Source organism: Zingiber officinale, chromosome 1B (genome assembly GCF_018446385.1).
Source record: "Zingiber officinale cultivar Zhangliang chromosome 1B, Zo_v1.1, whole genome shotgun sequence".
Taxonomy (NCBI): domain Eukaryota; kingdom Viridiplantae; phylum Streptophyta; class Magnoliopsida; order Zingiberales; family Zingiberaceae; genus Zingiber; species Zingiber officinale.
Genome location: NC_055986.1, coordinates 170,330,582 through 170,345,596, shown reverse-complemented (window position 1 = coordinate 170,345,596; position 15,015 = coordinate 170,330,582). Strand labels below are relative to the sequence as shown.

Genomic DNA, 15,015 nt, shown 5'->3' with positions numbered 1-15,015 from the left:
CCAAAACTTGAGTTCCAAAAGTTTATCTAACTAAGCAAGTAGGACTCAATCAATTTTATGTATCTAAAAATAAAATTCATTACCTAAAACTAAATCCATCTAAACCTATTAATTCAAATCCAAATATAAACTGTAAAATAAAATCAAACAAATCAAACTCAAATCAAAAAATTAAATTTAAATCAAATAATTATAGTACTAAATTTTAATATTAAATCTCACGTAACAACATCTTATATTTTAAGGATCGTACCGTCCAAGGGGACAGTAATTAATCAAATATGAAGAATGGGGATGGTAAATCAAAATTGGGAAATCTACTAAATGGACTTTTTCGAGCATATTAAATAGAGGTTGAGATGAGTCATGGCCAACAACCTCCTCGTCTCGTGACTCCGTTGTATATAAGTTACCAATTCCCCGTCAAAGTCTCTTATTCTCTCCCTCCTCCGCGTCTTCCTCGAATCGCCGATCGCCGGCTTCTCCCAGCGACGATGACGCACGGTGATACGATACCCTTCCACCATTCTTCCGCCCAGTCCGACATCGATGAGATCGAGGACCTCATCAACTCCGGCTCCTTCTCCGCCACCGTCCTCCCTGCGCGACCCCCTAGCCCTCCCCGTGCCTCCATCCCCGTCTCCCATTCCTTCATCCCCTCTGGCCCCCATCCACCTTCCGCCTACCAGAAGCTGCCCCCCGCCATGTTCTCCTCACCTCCTCAGCCTCCGCCGCTCCCCTCCTCCTCCCCTGTTTCCCGATCGGGTGGGGGTTTCTCCTCCGAGGGTTTCGGGTCGCCGCCTGACACCCTCACGGAGCCCGTGTGGGACACGGTGAAGCGGGATCTGACGCGGATCGTGAGCAATCTGAAGTTGGTGGTGTTCCCCAACCCTTTCAGAGAGGATCCGGGAAAAGCGCTGAGGGATTGGGATCTTTGGGGGCCATTCTTCTTCATCATCTTTCTCGGGCTCGTGCTCTCTTGGTCGGCGTCCGTGAAGAAGGTAAAATACGATGGATCTTCGTATCCCTTTTGAGACTAATCGATGAGGTCCTTCTTCAATTGAACATTGTCATTTGGAAGATGTTGAATGTTTACTTTCTTTTGATTAGAACAATATGAATAATCGATGTCCAATGGTGTTGATAGATCTTAGAGTTTAAGTATTTACGCAATGGAGTTCACTGGCAAAATTTAATTACCTCGGAAACAAACTGGTAACTAAATGACCTAAATGTTTTCATGTGATGTAGAGTGCATTATTCATTGCGGACCGCATATTTAATAGAAAATTATTCAGTGCAGGAAATAAAAAAAAGATTGCTCGAACTTTTTGTGCACTGACATGAGCTAAGAAATCGTCACCCTTCTATAAAAAATTGGTTCTTTTCTATTGTTAAGTTCTGAACGCACTAGATAAGTACTATTTGAACCAGGAGGTTGGGGAACTAGTATATTCTGAGATGTAAAGTATATTCATATGACTTTGATAAACAGCTTGTTTCATTTGATTAGTTCAATCGAACAATGCTAGGATTTGCTACCCATCACTATCAACAATGCCAAAAAGCAGTAACATAGTTTCACAAAATATAAGAAAGATTATAATGATTTCAGTTTTTTTTATGAATAGTAGCAGTATTCATGTAAAAAGTCAGGTTTGTCATATACCATGTTGCTTGACAAGCCTTACTGTGCAATATGTAACAAGGATTTTTGTCATTTTGGATACTTTCTTTATTCATAAGCTTAGTTTAGTCGTTGGTGGCTTTCAACTTCCAGCGGTCTAGTAATAAATTAGTTGCACTAAGATAAGTTGTTTTCTATTTCAAAATTATTCAAAGAATCTCTTTGAAACACCAGCATTCTGTAACATTTATTCAGCAAGTGCAGTTGCAATGCAGGATCAATATGAAAGCATATGTTAAAGCTAAAAACCGCTGTATTATCTAACTCTCATTTAGCTTTACTAACATGACCTTTTAGAACTAGGCACCAGTAAGACTTTAGGTCCGTAATTGGTAGAAACTGGCAAATATTGATTGGTCAGATTCTATCAAGATTGCACTAAGTACTCTTATCTTGCTACTAATTTATGTGGCGTTAGCAATTGAAGGAGTCACTCCTGGTTTTTTTGCTTGCATTGATCAAAAAATACAATATCTGATGTTTTTTCCTAAGTATTTGTTTTTAATCATGTTAACCCAGAAATGTTCATATATTATCATAAAGATACCACCCTTGTTTACCAAATAACTTTATTTTAAATTTTCAAATTTGAGAGATCAAGCACTTGGCTCTTAGTGGATGATTTCTCTTAAACGACATTCCATTTTCCCATGGGCTTACCCTTTTTTTCTTTTTCTTTTTCTCATCGTAGTCCCAAGTCTTTGCTGTTGCATTTGCTGTCCTTGCTGCTGGCGCTGTAATTCTGACACTGAATGTTTTGCTTCTGGTAAATAACACCAGTATCGTATCCACCTCATTTGTGGCATAAGCTTCACGACCATTTACTAATTTGTTTCATGTTTACTAACAGGGTGGACAAATCATCTTCTTTCAGAGTTTGAGTCTTCTTGGCTACTGTCTCTTTCCTTTGGATGTCGGAGCTCTAATCTGTCTGCTGAAACATAACATCATGATCAAAATAATTGTGGTCTTAATAACTTTGTCATGGAGTTCATGGGCAGCATATCCCTTCATGAGCGCAGCTGTTAATCCGAGAAGAAAAGCTTTAGCTCTGTATCCTGTTTTCCTAATGTATATTTCAGTTGGCTTCTTCATCATTGCGATAGATTAAGCAATCAACAGACAGCAGGTGGTGTGTTCAACAAAGTTTTGTACTTCAAATTCCATGGTGTCTTCATACAAATTTGCAACTGATCAACAGGTGGTGTCTTCAACACAGTTTTGGACTTCCAAATTCCATGGAATAACTCTTTTGTACTCAGGACTTCTACTAGTGATTTTTGAACCTGAACCGGTTCCCAATTTTTCCTGCTGAACCAGCCCAAAATTCGGTTCTAGCGGGTAGTACCCTTTTACTAATAGAATTAAATGTTTTGACCTCCAGTTCTTGGTCTAAATTGATCCAAGGGATTGGCCTACTTTAGTCCACAAGCCTTTTTCTACTAAACTTGTTTGCTTTCTAAAAGACCTAATACCGGGTCGTCCCGTTGATACCCCAAAAAAATAAAAATGTTGCCTAAAGAGTAACTCGTGTGCTTGAAATATTTGCTTTGTTGTTCTTGGCATTAGCCTTTTATGATTTTTGAAGATGAAAATAAAATGTTGTGCATTTGTTCTCCTTTATTTCGTCACGGAGTCGTTTAGGAGGCTTATATGATTTTTGAGCTGACGAATATATCTCTCAGCTGATATACTTTTTGTATTTTTTAATTTAAATGAAGACTCCAGGTCGGACGCCGGCTGCATCGCCATCTACTGGGGCCAGAACGGCAATGAAGGAAAGGCACCCTCGCCGCCACCTGCGCCTTCGGCAACTACCGCTTTGTTAACCTCGCCTTCCTATCCTCCTTCGGCAACGGCCGGACGCCCATTCTCAATCTCGCCGGCCACTGGGATCCCTTTTCCCACGGCTGCATCGGCCTCAGCGCCGACGTCATCAAGTGCCAGCGCGTCGGCGTCAAGGTGCTTCTCTCCATCGGTGGCGGCGCCGGGAGCTACGGTCTCTCCTCCGCAGACGACGCCAGGGAAGTCGCCGCCTACATCTGGGACAACTTCCTGGGCGGCTCCTCCTCCTCCCGGCCGCTGGGGGAGGCGGCGCTGGACGGCGTCGACTTCCACATCGAGAGCGGCGGCAGCCAGCTATCAAAGCAAATCTCTCATAAAAATTCAATTTTATTTTTTCCTTAAAATCTCAATCTGCATTCGTGTCCATGATCGATTTTAATTATCAAATTGCAATCTTTATTCGTGTTTTCTTACGAAATCTTCGTAGATATCTCAAGAACTATAGCAAACAGGGGAAGCGAGTCTACCTGAGCGCCGCGGCCGCCCCTCAGTGTCCCTTCCCCGACTCCTCGCTTGGGGGCGCCCTCAAAACCGGCCTCTTCGACTTCGTTTGGGTTCAATTCTACAACAACCCGCCTTGCCAGTACAGCTCCGTCGACGCCAGCAATCTCGCCGGCGCATGGAAGCAGTGGATTTCGATCCCGGCGACCAAGGTTTTCCTGGGCCTTCCGGCCTCCCCTGAGGCCGCCGGCAGTGGGTTCATCCCGGCCGTGAATCTGACGTCGCAGGTGTTGCCAAAGATTAAAGGGTCGAAGAAGTACGAAGGAATTATGCTATGGTCCAAGTACCACGACGATCTCACTGAGTATAGTTTGAACTTTGAACTGTGTTGCGGCTTTTTCGATCTCGTCCTTGTTTGTTTGCATTGATCGTGCGTGCTCTGTGCGAATGTTACATGTTTAGTTCTATATAATTTAATGTATTCATGTGAAATTGATCTTGAATATTAGATACAGGCCATACGGCCTTTTCCAAATCATCAATGATAAGAAGCATAATTGATAAAATTCCAACGACGAACAATACTCATTGTGACAACTGTGACAACTGACAAAGTCAAGGATTTTTTTTAATTTGCTGCAGATTGTAAAAAACTAACAACGATCATTTTGCACACTGACTGACTCAGAACCATATCTGCAAATTAGCGCCATTGGCTTAATCTAATCACAAATACACTACCACGCAACGATGCTTTCGTATTCGTTTAGGATAGCAGATGGTACATCCTTTTCTTTGTCTTTGAGGTCTGCCACGGAAACATTACACAGGATTAACTTCCACAGGCCATGCACTCTTCCCTGTTCTCCAAGGAACAGACAACTTGTGCCATTTTGGCTTCTACATCACCGTTCTCCACTTTCTCCACTGCCATAGTTTTCTGCGTCCAGCATATTGAAATCAATACCAAACATATATATAGTGTTGTGGATCGTAAAATACCAATTCTGACATTCAAATTAACCTGAAGTGAGGAAGTGTCCACAGTGAATTTGATTGCATCAGCAGCAGCACGAGTTCGCAGGTAATACATTCCAGTTTTCAAGCCCTACATTCGGAAGGATGAATAACACGACGTCAATGCAACTTGAGGTAGAAGATAGAAGCATCGTTTCTAGATAACCAATTGAAGATTACTAGCTAAGAATCAAAAGCTGCCAGACCTTAGACCAAGCATAAAAGTGCAATGATGTTAGCTTTCCGAAATTTGGTTGGTCTATGTGGATGTTAAGGCTCTGGCTCTGATCAATATAGCACCCACGATCAACGGCCATGTCAACTAGAGTCCTTTGCTTGATTTCCCAGACAGTTCTAGTATCATGAATGTCTCATTAGCAATTAAGGGAAAAAAATTAGAGAATGAGAAAATCTAATTTGATTGAGTGATCTTACTTGTAAATTGCTCTCGAATTTTCTGGAATTTCAGGAATCTTAGCGACAGAACCATTCTCATGAATTATCTTGTTCTTAAGAATAGGTGACCACAAACCCATCTCAGTCAAGTCATGTAGGAGATGTTTGTTCACCACCACAAATTCCCCACTGGAATATATAAATTGGTCATAGAAAGCTAAACAATGCTTATGGAAGAACATGATTATAAAGCATACCTAAGAACTCTGCGAGTATAAATGTTGGATGTATATGGTTCAAAACACTCATTGTTTCCAAGAATCTGGCTAGTTGATGCAGTAGGCATAGGAGCAACAAGAAGTGAGTTCCTGACACCATGCTTAACTATCATCTCACGTAGTGCAGACCAATCCCATCGGTCAGAAGGTGTAACATTCCACATGTCAGGTTGGATAATTCCCTATAAAACATGAAAGGAAATATTGACAGTGATAACTTGAAAAATATTGGGGGAGCAGGGTTGACTGATAAGCACCGAAGCCTAGAGATAAAGTTAATACCAAAAACTAATAACAAAAATAAACAGATCCGAACCTTGCTAATAGGACTTCCTTGGTATGTTTCATAAGGGCCATCAGTAATAGCAATTTCAGAAGAAGCTTTCAGAGAGTGATAGTATATGGTTTCAAATATATCCTTGTTAAGTTGTTGCGCCTATGGACAAAAGTGGATTATAAAAACAAAATTTATTATAGCAATAAGATAATAGTTGAAATGATCCCATTTAGGCAGTTACCTCAGGAGAATCAAAAGGCATGCCGAGTAAGATGAAAGTGTCTGCCAAACCCTGAACACCAATTCCTATTGGTCTATGTAGCAAGTTTGATCTTCTTGCAGTTTCAACTGGATAGTAGTTCACATCAATTATTTTGTTGAGGTTTGCTGTTATTATTGCTGTAACCTATAAAATCAAGAAAAAATTTGTGTTTTAGCAAATATCTTAAGTTGATCTAATATTTCAATTAGGCTTGTCAAGTATTACCTCTCCAAGCTTCTCAAAATCAAAGTATCTATTTGAGGAGCCACTGCTGCCGACCAACCTGGATGGATGTGACTCTAATGGAACTCCCTGAACAGAAATCATAAAAAGAAAACAGCAAGTCAGTTGCAAAATCAGAGAGCTAATTTGGTATCTATTCACACAAAATATAAACAAAGACCAATGATAACACACCTTCTCCCTGACAAATCGTGGTAAAGCAATAGATGCCAAGTTGCACACAGCTGTTTCAGTAGGACTGGTGAACTCAATGATCTCAGTGCATAGATTGGAAGATTTGATAGTGCCAAGATTTTGTTGATTGCTTTTTCTATTGCAAGAATCCTATATGGTAAAGACAATATTTTAGAAATTTCTTTTACAAAAGCTTAGTAAATTGTAGTTGAAGTCTGTACCTTGAAAAGCATATAAGGTGTTCCAGTTTCAATCTGAGATTTAAGGACCTCAAACCAAAGGTTCTGAGCTGCAACAACCTTCTTGGCCTTCCCCTAAACTCATAGCAAGAAACAATCACATTAATTCAAATATACAAGAATTTGAAACTTACTAGACAAACTTACCTCACTCTCATATTTTAGGTAGAGTTTCTCAAATTCTGCACCCCAACAATCAGCAAGTCCTGGGGATTCATTAGGACAAAACAAAGACCATTGGCCATTACTCTGAACTCTTTCCATGAAGAGATCAGGAATCCACAAGGCAAAAAATAGATCCCTAGCTCGATGCTCTTCCTGCGGAATTGAGGAATATAGCAAAAAACATTGATTCAGAAACCAAGGGATGACAATTTTATTTAACTATTTGCAGCACAATAGGTATGCGTGTCTGGTTCATCAGGGCATTATGAGACTGATACTTTAAAGGATGAAAAGCTGACATCTTAAAAATAATAACTCATAAATTGAACCTTAGATTCCCAATTGTAAAACATGCACTAAGTTTTCATGGATCAACATATTTACTCAGGCTCGCCATTAATTACATAAAAAAAAATGCAGCAACAGTATAAAGTTGATTTGTTAAAGAAAAAAATTAAAATAATTTAGTAACAAACATAAATAAGTATATGAAAGGTTCCACATCTAAGATGGGAGGATTTTCTAGATCATGTGTGCATATGAAACAATATGCAGTGAAAGATACAGAGAAAATCAAACCAACAACAACCAATTTGAATAGTTTTCTAGAAAAAATGGTAAATGTCTTAGGAAAGCATACCTTCCCGTGGTTCTTTCTAAGCTCAAGGAACTCATATATGTCTGCATGCCAAGGTTCCAAATATATAGCAAATGCACCTACCATATTTAAAATCAAGAAACACAAATTAAGATTTGAATTTAGACATATGAAATCATAGTTAATGAAGAGTAACCAAAATACCCTTTCTCTTGCCTCCCCCCTGATCAACATAACGAGCAGTATCATTGAACACCCTCAGCATTGGAACAATGCCATTTGATGCTCCATTTGTTCCATGGATATAACTACCAGTTGCACGAATGTTGTGAACAGAAACACCAATTCCTCCAGCTGATTTACTTATTATTGCACACTCCTTAAGAGTATCATAAATGCCTTCAATGCTATCTTCCTTCATGCATATCAGAAAGCAGCTACTTAACTGGAAAAACAGATTGATTGAATGAGCAAACCAAGAACAAGCATATGTAATTCAGCCAATAATTACCAAAACTTGTAGTTGATACCTGAGGCCTAGGTGTGCCTGCATTAAACAGAGTGGGGGAAGCATGAGTGAACCACCGCTGAGACATCAAATGGTATGTTCTGATGGCAGACTCAATGTTATCTTTGTGGATTCCAACGGCAACTCTCATTAACATGTGTTGTGGCCTCTCAACTACCTTTCCAGAGACTTTCAAGAGATATGACCTCTCTAGAGTTTTGAAGCCAAAGTAATCATAGTCAAAGTCTCGATCATATATTATCTCACTGTCCAAACGAGCAGCATTCTGAAATTTTCAATCCAAAGAATTAAACAACCAAGCACCTTCACAAAACATTTACTTTAAAGAAAAGGGATCAAATTCAAATTACAGTTGACATCAAACTCATATCAGAGCTCAAGAAAAATTCAAAAAGTGGTAAAGAAAAGGTAAAACACTGACAAAATGGAGATGTGAGCAGTAAAGGAACAGTTAGCACAAAGCTTACATTCATGATTATCTCATATATATCATCAGCAATCAAAGGGGCCTCCTGACCAGATCTTTCGTTGAAGTGAGAATGCATCAGCTTTACCCTAAATCCAAAACCACAATGTAGAAAGTCAATACCAGTAACAAAACATTTTTTTTTTTTGAAAAAAAAAAACTGAATCAAACAAATTGAGAGTGCCAAAGCACTAACGTTTCAGAGAACGACTTCTTCGTGTTCTTGTGCAAATTAGAAACTGCAATCCTCGCGGCAAGCTATAAAAGAAAAAGATTTTAAAAAAAAAAAAAGCAATGGCCTCTCGCAACCAAAAATGAATAAATAGACGCCGATTAGAAAGTATCGGATAGGATGGGGAGTACCGAGGCGTAGTCAGGGTGGTTGGCGGTCATGGCAGCGGCAGTCTCGGCAGCGAGCTCGTCGAGTTGGCTGGTGGTGACTCCCTTGTAGACGCCGGCACAGACCTTCTGAGCGACCAGCACGGGGTCGCAGTGCTCCTGGCTGAGCCCGTAGCTGAGCTTCTTCAGCCGCGCCGTGATCTTGTCAAAGTGGACGGCCTCGTGGCGCCCGTCCCGCTTCACCACGTACATCCTCAAATCCCTTCTTCTTCTTCTGTGGGAATTCCGTCGAACGATTGGAAGGCGTACGGAAAAGGAAGTGGATTGCGGTGCTGCTGCCGAAGAGGATGTGACGAGAGCAGTCGGTCGATCACGGGTATAAATAAAATCTGGAATTAGGGTTTGGGATTGGGGAATCTTGCAGGGGAAGAGTCCGTGCGAAATTAAATTTTGGCGCCAACGAACAATGGCATGAGCCTGAAACTTTGGCGCGGGTTTAGGGGACGGCGTGGCTCCTTAGCGAACCGGGTTTAGCGAGATTGTGGGAAGGAAAGGAAGGAAAGAAAAGAAAGAAAAGGAAAGGAAGGAAACGTTTGGCGGGCTCTCAATTATTTGTGACAGACTGGGAGGAGTGGCGTGCTCAGGAAGCAACTTAGTGGGAATGCGCGCCGCTTGATTGATTAAACTTAAACATAGTGCAAGCGTCACCTCATATATCGCTCGAACCGTTACCGACGATGGACAGTCCATGTAACAGTTGTAGCATCTCGGATTTTATTTGGCGGGAAAAAATAAAATAAAATAAAATAAAATAAAATAAAAAGTCATTCCTTATTTTTATATTAGCATCGTCAAAATAAATGTACATTTTTATTTTAGCATTCGGATTTATTCCTGAATACGGGCAGAATGTTCCGCACAATGTAGTTACTTCTTTCTGAGGCAAAATTTACAGGCACCCCCGATTAATAAATAAGACTTTATATAGGAAAATGTGCATGCACTCTTCATTATTTAAATAAGATTTTATATGTCGGACTTATTGATAAAAAATTTTATTTCTATTTTCTAGTTAAACATATTTTACTTAATTATCTCTGATATTTTTAAATATAAAAATCTAAAAATAAATATAATCTTCTTAAATTCAGTACATTAAATTAAAATCTAATATATTTTTTATCAAATTAAGTATGATTCTTTTTCTGATAAAAAATATATTAAATTTTCTTTAAATTATATTTAATTTGATGAAAAATATACTAAATTTTCTTTAAATTATACTGGATTCAGGAGAAATTATATTAAATAGGAAAAAATCATGCTTAATTTAATAGAAAATATATTTGATTCTAGTGTAAAATGTTTAATTTAACAGAAATTATACTCATTTTTAGATTTTTTGTATCAAAAAAAATATAAGTGATAATTTTGATAGAAAATATATTCGATTCTAGTATAAAATGCTGACTTTAAAAGAAATTATATTAATCTTTGGACCTTTTGTACCTAAAAAATCTTAGGAGCAATTAGATTACAATATTTGAATGAGGAAATTGAAGCAAATAAAACTTTATATGTAAAGAGTGGAAATAAAAAAAAAAATTATTAGGGACTACATGCAAAATTAAAGTTGTGATTAAGAATTTTCTCTGATTTACCGTCTTTCTAACAATCTGGTTAAGTTAGTTCGAGTAATATCGATATAGCGTCACATAACATGTATAATAAGTTTCACATAACAATATTACTATAAAGTTGTAGGACAATATTACTAAGATTTCGTAAGATAATATTACTAAATTCTCTGTAGAGCAATATTATTAAGATTTTGTAAGGCAATATTACTAAGTTCCTCTATAAATCAATACCACTAAGTTTCTCGTAGAACAATATTACTAAGTTCTTCCATAAACCAATACCACTAAATCTTCGGTAAAACAATATTATTAAGATTTCGTAGGACAATATTACTAAATTCTTCTACAAACTAATACCACTGAATTCTTTCACATAGCAACATTACTAAGATTGTGTAGGACAATATTATTAAGTTCTTCCGCATAATAATACCACCAAGTTTCAAAGAGCAATACCACTCAGTTCTTCCGCATAGAAGGCAATGTTACTAAGATTCTACGGAACAATTAATGTACTTAAAGTTTTGCAGAGCAATATTACCAAAATTTCACAAAATAATATCATCAAATTCTGTAGAGCAATATTACTAAGTTTTGTAGAGCAATACCACCAAGTTCCATCAAGCAATATAGTTAGACTCCTCCGAGCAATGTGGCGGAGTTCTTCCGAGCAAATATGGTGGGATTTCTCCCAACAACCCAGTTGAGCTCCTTCGAGTAATATAGTTAAGTCTTCCGAACAATATGATTGGATTTCTTGGAAGTAATATAAGCAAGGTCTATTAAGCATTATAAGTATTACACATTGATCCTCAGAGAAACCTTCTACCGAGCATTGAGGATATCTTAACTTGTTAAGATGAATCTTTTGTCACGCATCCATTGTTGTGAAGTTTCTAGTTACTAATTGTTGTGTCTATAAGAATTTGGATATTTCCACAATAGCATAATATTATCTATTTTAGCGCTAAGCCTCATGATTATTTTTGGATTTTACCAAAAAAACCTTATACCAATGGAGATATTTTCATCTCTTCTAAACTCATGATTTTTTTCATGTCTTTCCAATATGGAACTTTGATTGTATTCCCAACAATCTAATCACCTTAATCTACTTTGGATCTCCTCGTAAGCATCTTGATCACCTTTGACCAGCATCGGACCTTCCCTCAACTTCGTTCAAGGTCATCCAACATGGCATTCAATCTGGATCATGGCTCTGATACCATTTGTTCGAACTGAATGAATTCATATATCTCCACAATAGTATGATATTGTCCACTTTGGGCCTAAGCCCTCATAATTTTATTTTTGGACTTTACCAAAAAGATCTCATATCAATAGAGATATTTTCATCCATTTTAAACCCATGATATTTTTTCATATCTTTTTAATATGAGACTTTGATTGTATTTATAACACAACACATGGTAATCAATGAATGGAGAAACAAGTAGTGGATGTCAGAGAAGATTCGCTTGATTACTTCTTTATAGTACATGACAATCAATGAATGGAGAGATAATTAGTAGATGTCAGAGGAAGTTCCCTTGATGTCATCCTCATCTTACATGGCAAACAAGGAGTGGAAGAATAATAACAGATTGTCAGAAACTTCATCCTCCTTTATTTAGGCAAGAAGAAATAGAAAGTCATGAAAGTAAAATGATGTGGAGATTCCCTTGAGATATTTATATAAGCACCCTGAGAGGTAAAGATTCAAGAGATTGGTTATCTTATTCCTACAAGTGGAGGCAACTCTTTTTCATTAAGCTCCATTATGCTTTGTTTACTTCTTCTTTTCCTTTGCCCACTTCTTTCGGTAATTGACTTGAGTGTTGGAGATACCGTGTCGACAAGTCAACCTTGTTAGGACCGTTGACGGCCGGCTAGAAGGGGGGGTTGAATATCCCCTGCACAAAATCAAACAAAAGAATCTTTCACGGCTTATAACTTAAAATAAAACACTTGCATAAGAAATGATAATGAAACCAAAAAGACAGAGACACAAAAGTTTTATTTGGTTACAACCGAGGAGATTGATAATCAAAAAAAGTGGAGTGCACTAATATCTCCTTCAGGCGGAGAAGACTCTTTACAGCAATGATCGCACAAAAATAGAAAGCTAAATGGAAAACTAGAAGCATACAAGTGTTGTTGCAAGAATGCTTGTTGTATCTAGCTTCTTGGACCAAGCCTGTATTTATAGTCTTGGTCGGGGTGCCTGGAAAGGTTCCAGGCGTCTAGAGGGGGATAAAACTTTATCTCTTTCATAACGGATCGCGGTCAAATGCGATTCGGATAGAATTCAACTCCAGGGGCCTAGACTCAGTCCGGGTGCCCGGACCATGAAAGTCAACCTTGTTGACTTTTTCCAGTCTGGGCCTTCCACTTTAGCTCCGCTAGCTTAGGTGATTTCGATCATCCAGAATAGAACTCACCCGAACCCAACTTCCGGCCTTCTCCTCGAGCAAGCTTCCGCTTCGGCTTCTCGTCCCTCGGAAACGCCGCGTGCGTCCTTCTCATCCGCCCACGTACTCTTCCGCGGCACCTCGTCCCTCAGACGTATCGAGCATGTCGGCTCTCTCCCGTGTCATCCTTCTAGTTATTTGTGTCTTTTGCTCGACTTCCTGTGCTCCTAAGTTCTTGCACACTTAGACACAGGGTTAAACACAACAGGGCCTAACTTAACTTGTTTGATCACATCAAACAACTTTGGAGTACCAACAATCTCCCCATTTTTGATATGAGCAACCCAAGTTAAGTTAGGGTAAACCAACATAAAATAAAAGTAATAAATTTGTAATTAAAGTGTAAAAATTTAAAAAGGTTAAATTACCTCCCCTTAGAGTTAATCTTCCCTTCTCCCCCTTTGATTACAAAAAAAAAATGGGATATAAAAAAATATAAGGGTTATTTAAAAAAAATGGGAAAGTTTTTTTTAAACAACTGATTTTTAATATTTTGGAAAACTTATCAAGTTTATTTTAATAACACTTAAAATAATTTTAGAAAAAAATTCTTAAAAAATCTAGATATAATGTCAATATTTTTCTAAGTTTGCAAAAAACTAATTTTGTAGAAATAATTTTGGAAAAAGTAAAGTTTGATAAAAAAAAAATTAAGTTAAAATTTCTAAGTTAAAAAAAATGAGTAACTATTTAAAGTATTTTTTAATTATAATTAAATACTTTATCCGTTAGTCAATTAAACATTTTATTTCGTTAATTGGTTTACAGGTTGTGGTGAGACACTAGATCTTCTTGCTTATGGGATCATCAACTACTTCTAGACAAAGTGACATAATGAAATCAAATATTTAATGTACTTTCTAAAAGCCCAAAGTTTAATTAAACTTTAATTTAGACAAATCTTTGAAACCCAATATAGGTTCATTCTAACTGAGTTAATTAGAAATTTGTTTGGTATATATTTCTGAGAATTTTTTCTAATTTATCCTTTGTAGTAATAAGAATACTAATTTAGACTATTAAATTTTCTACTACTTGTATTATATGAGCATGCATGATTTTTCAAGTTCTTTATTTCTTTTTGCAAAATATCATTTTCCAATTTTACTTTGTCAAATTCTTCTAATGGACAAGATTTAACTATAATTAATTTCAATTTTTTATTTTTTTTTTCAAATTTGCAACAATATTTAATTAATAATTTAATACATTTAAACAACTTATCAGGTGGAAGAGATCGTACCTAACTTGTCGATCTCGTTGTCTGTAGCTCCCCCCTGAAGTGATGTATTCTTCTGTTGACGCTCCCCCTTCATCGATGCTCATTTCGGACAAGATTTCTTCATGTTCATCTTCTTGATGACTTGCCATCAACACAAGTCCAGAAAAAGCTTCGACCTCTGATTAGGACGACGTTTCATCCCACATCGCCTTTAGGGTCTTATACTTGTTCTTGCCTTTGTCCTTCTTATTGATCTTTAACTTAGGGTAGTTGTCTTTAACATGCCCTTCTTCTGATCGTTCTTCTCTTTTTACCCTACGGATGGTTAGATTTTATAGATTTAAGTAACTTTTTAAAATGTCTTACCATCATTACCATTTCGTCATTGTCGAGAGCGGACTCTGAACTTTATTCGTCCATCTTTGCCTTAAGGACAATGTCGTGCTTTAGCTCCTTCTTTGTATCTGCACATCTCGATTCATGGACTTCAAAAGTTAAAAATAATTTTTCTAAGGTAACAGATTCTAAATCCTTAAAGATATAGTAGGTATCTACTAATGATACTCATTTTGTATTTCTAGGGAATACATTAAGAGCATACCTTAGCGAATCTCAGTTGTTTACCTTTTCTCCGAGATTCGAAAGTCCGGTGATGAGCTCCTTGATCCTCGAGTGAAGGTGTAGAATTATTTTATCTTCTTATAATCGGAGATTGCTGATCTGGTT

The 15,015-nt window shown here is 37.6% G+C and overlaps 2 protein-coding genes and 1 pseudogene across 6 annotated transcripts; 2 read left to right on the top strand and 1 right to left on the bottom strand.

The window, feature by feature from the left end:
• The first annotated feature begins 421 nt into the window (after positions 1–421).
• LOC121991871 (protein YIP4b-like) lies at positions 422–3,546 on the top strand. 5 transcript variants are annotated; one of them, XR_006114761.1, is made up of 4 exons: positions 425–1,001; positions 2,379–2,453; positions 2,538–2,888; positions 3,416–3,546. XR_006114761.1 is itself a non-coding variant. In XM_042545949.1 (3 exons), exons 1-3 carry the CDS (start codon positions 495–497, stop codon positions 2,796–2,798), a joined length of 843 nt encoding a protein of 280 aa, XP_042401883.1. In that variant the 5' UTR covers positions 425–494; the 3' UTR covers positions 2,799–3,402. The 5 variants fall into 5 exon arrangements, 1 of the variants encoding a protein (XP_042401883.1); XR_006114757.1 differs by having other exon boundaries at positions 3,409–3,546; XR_006114758.1 differs by having other exon boundaries at positions 2,538–3,028; positions 3,409–3,540.
• LOC122045143 lies at positions 3,276–4,465 on the top strand (annotated as a pseudogene).
• Positions 4,466–4,515: 50 nt separating this feature from the next.
• On the bottom strand, positions 4,516–9,598 carry LOC121991862 (ribonucleoside-diphosphate reductase large subunit-like). Its single transcript, XM_042545930.1, has 17 exons — positions 8,981–9,598; positions 8,814–8,875; positions 8,619–8,706; positions 8,153–8,416; positions 7,827–8,067; positions 7,665–7,741; positions 7,007–7,177; positions 6,842–6,934; positions 6,621–6,770; positions 6,429–6,515; positions 6,183–6,347; positions 5,981–6,100; positions 5,644–5,846; positions 5,426–5,575; positions 5,197–5,344; positions 4,998–5,081; positions 4,516–4,913 (listed from the first exon to the last, which is right to left on the bottom strand). Exons 1-17 carry the CDS (start codon positions 9,206–9,208, stop codon positions 4,806–4,808), a joined length of 2,439 nt encoding a protein of 812 aa, XP_042401864.1. The 5' UTR covers positions 9,209–9,598; the 3' UTR covers positions 4,516–4,805.
• Between the last annotated feature and the right edge of the window lie 5,417 nt (positions 9,599–15,015).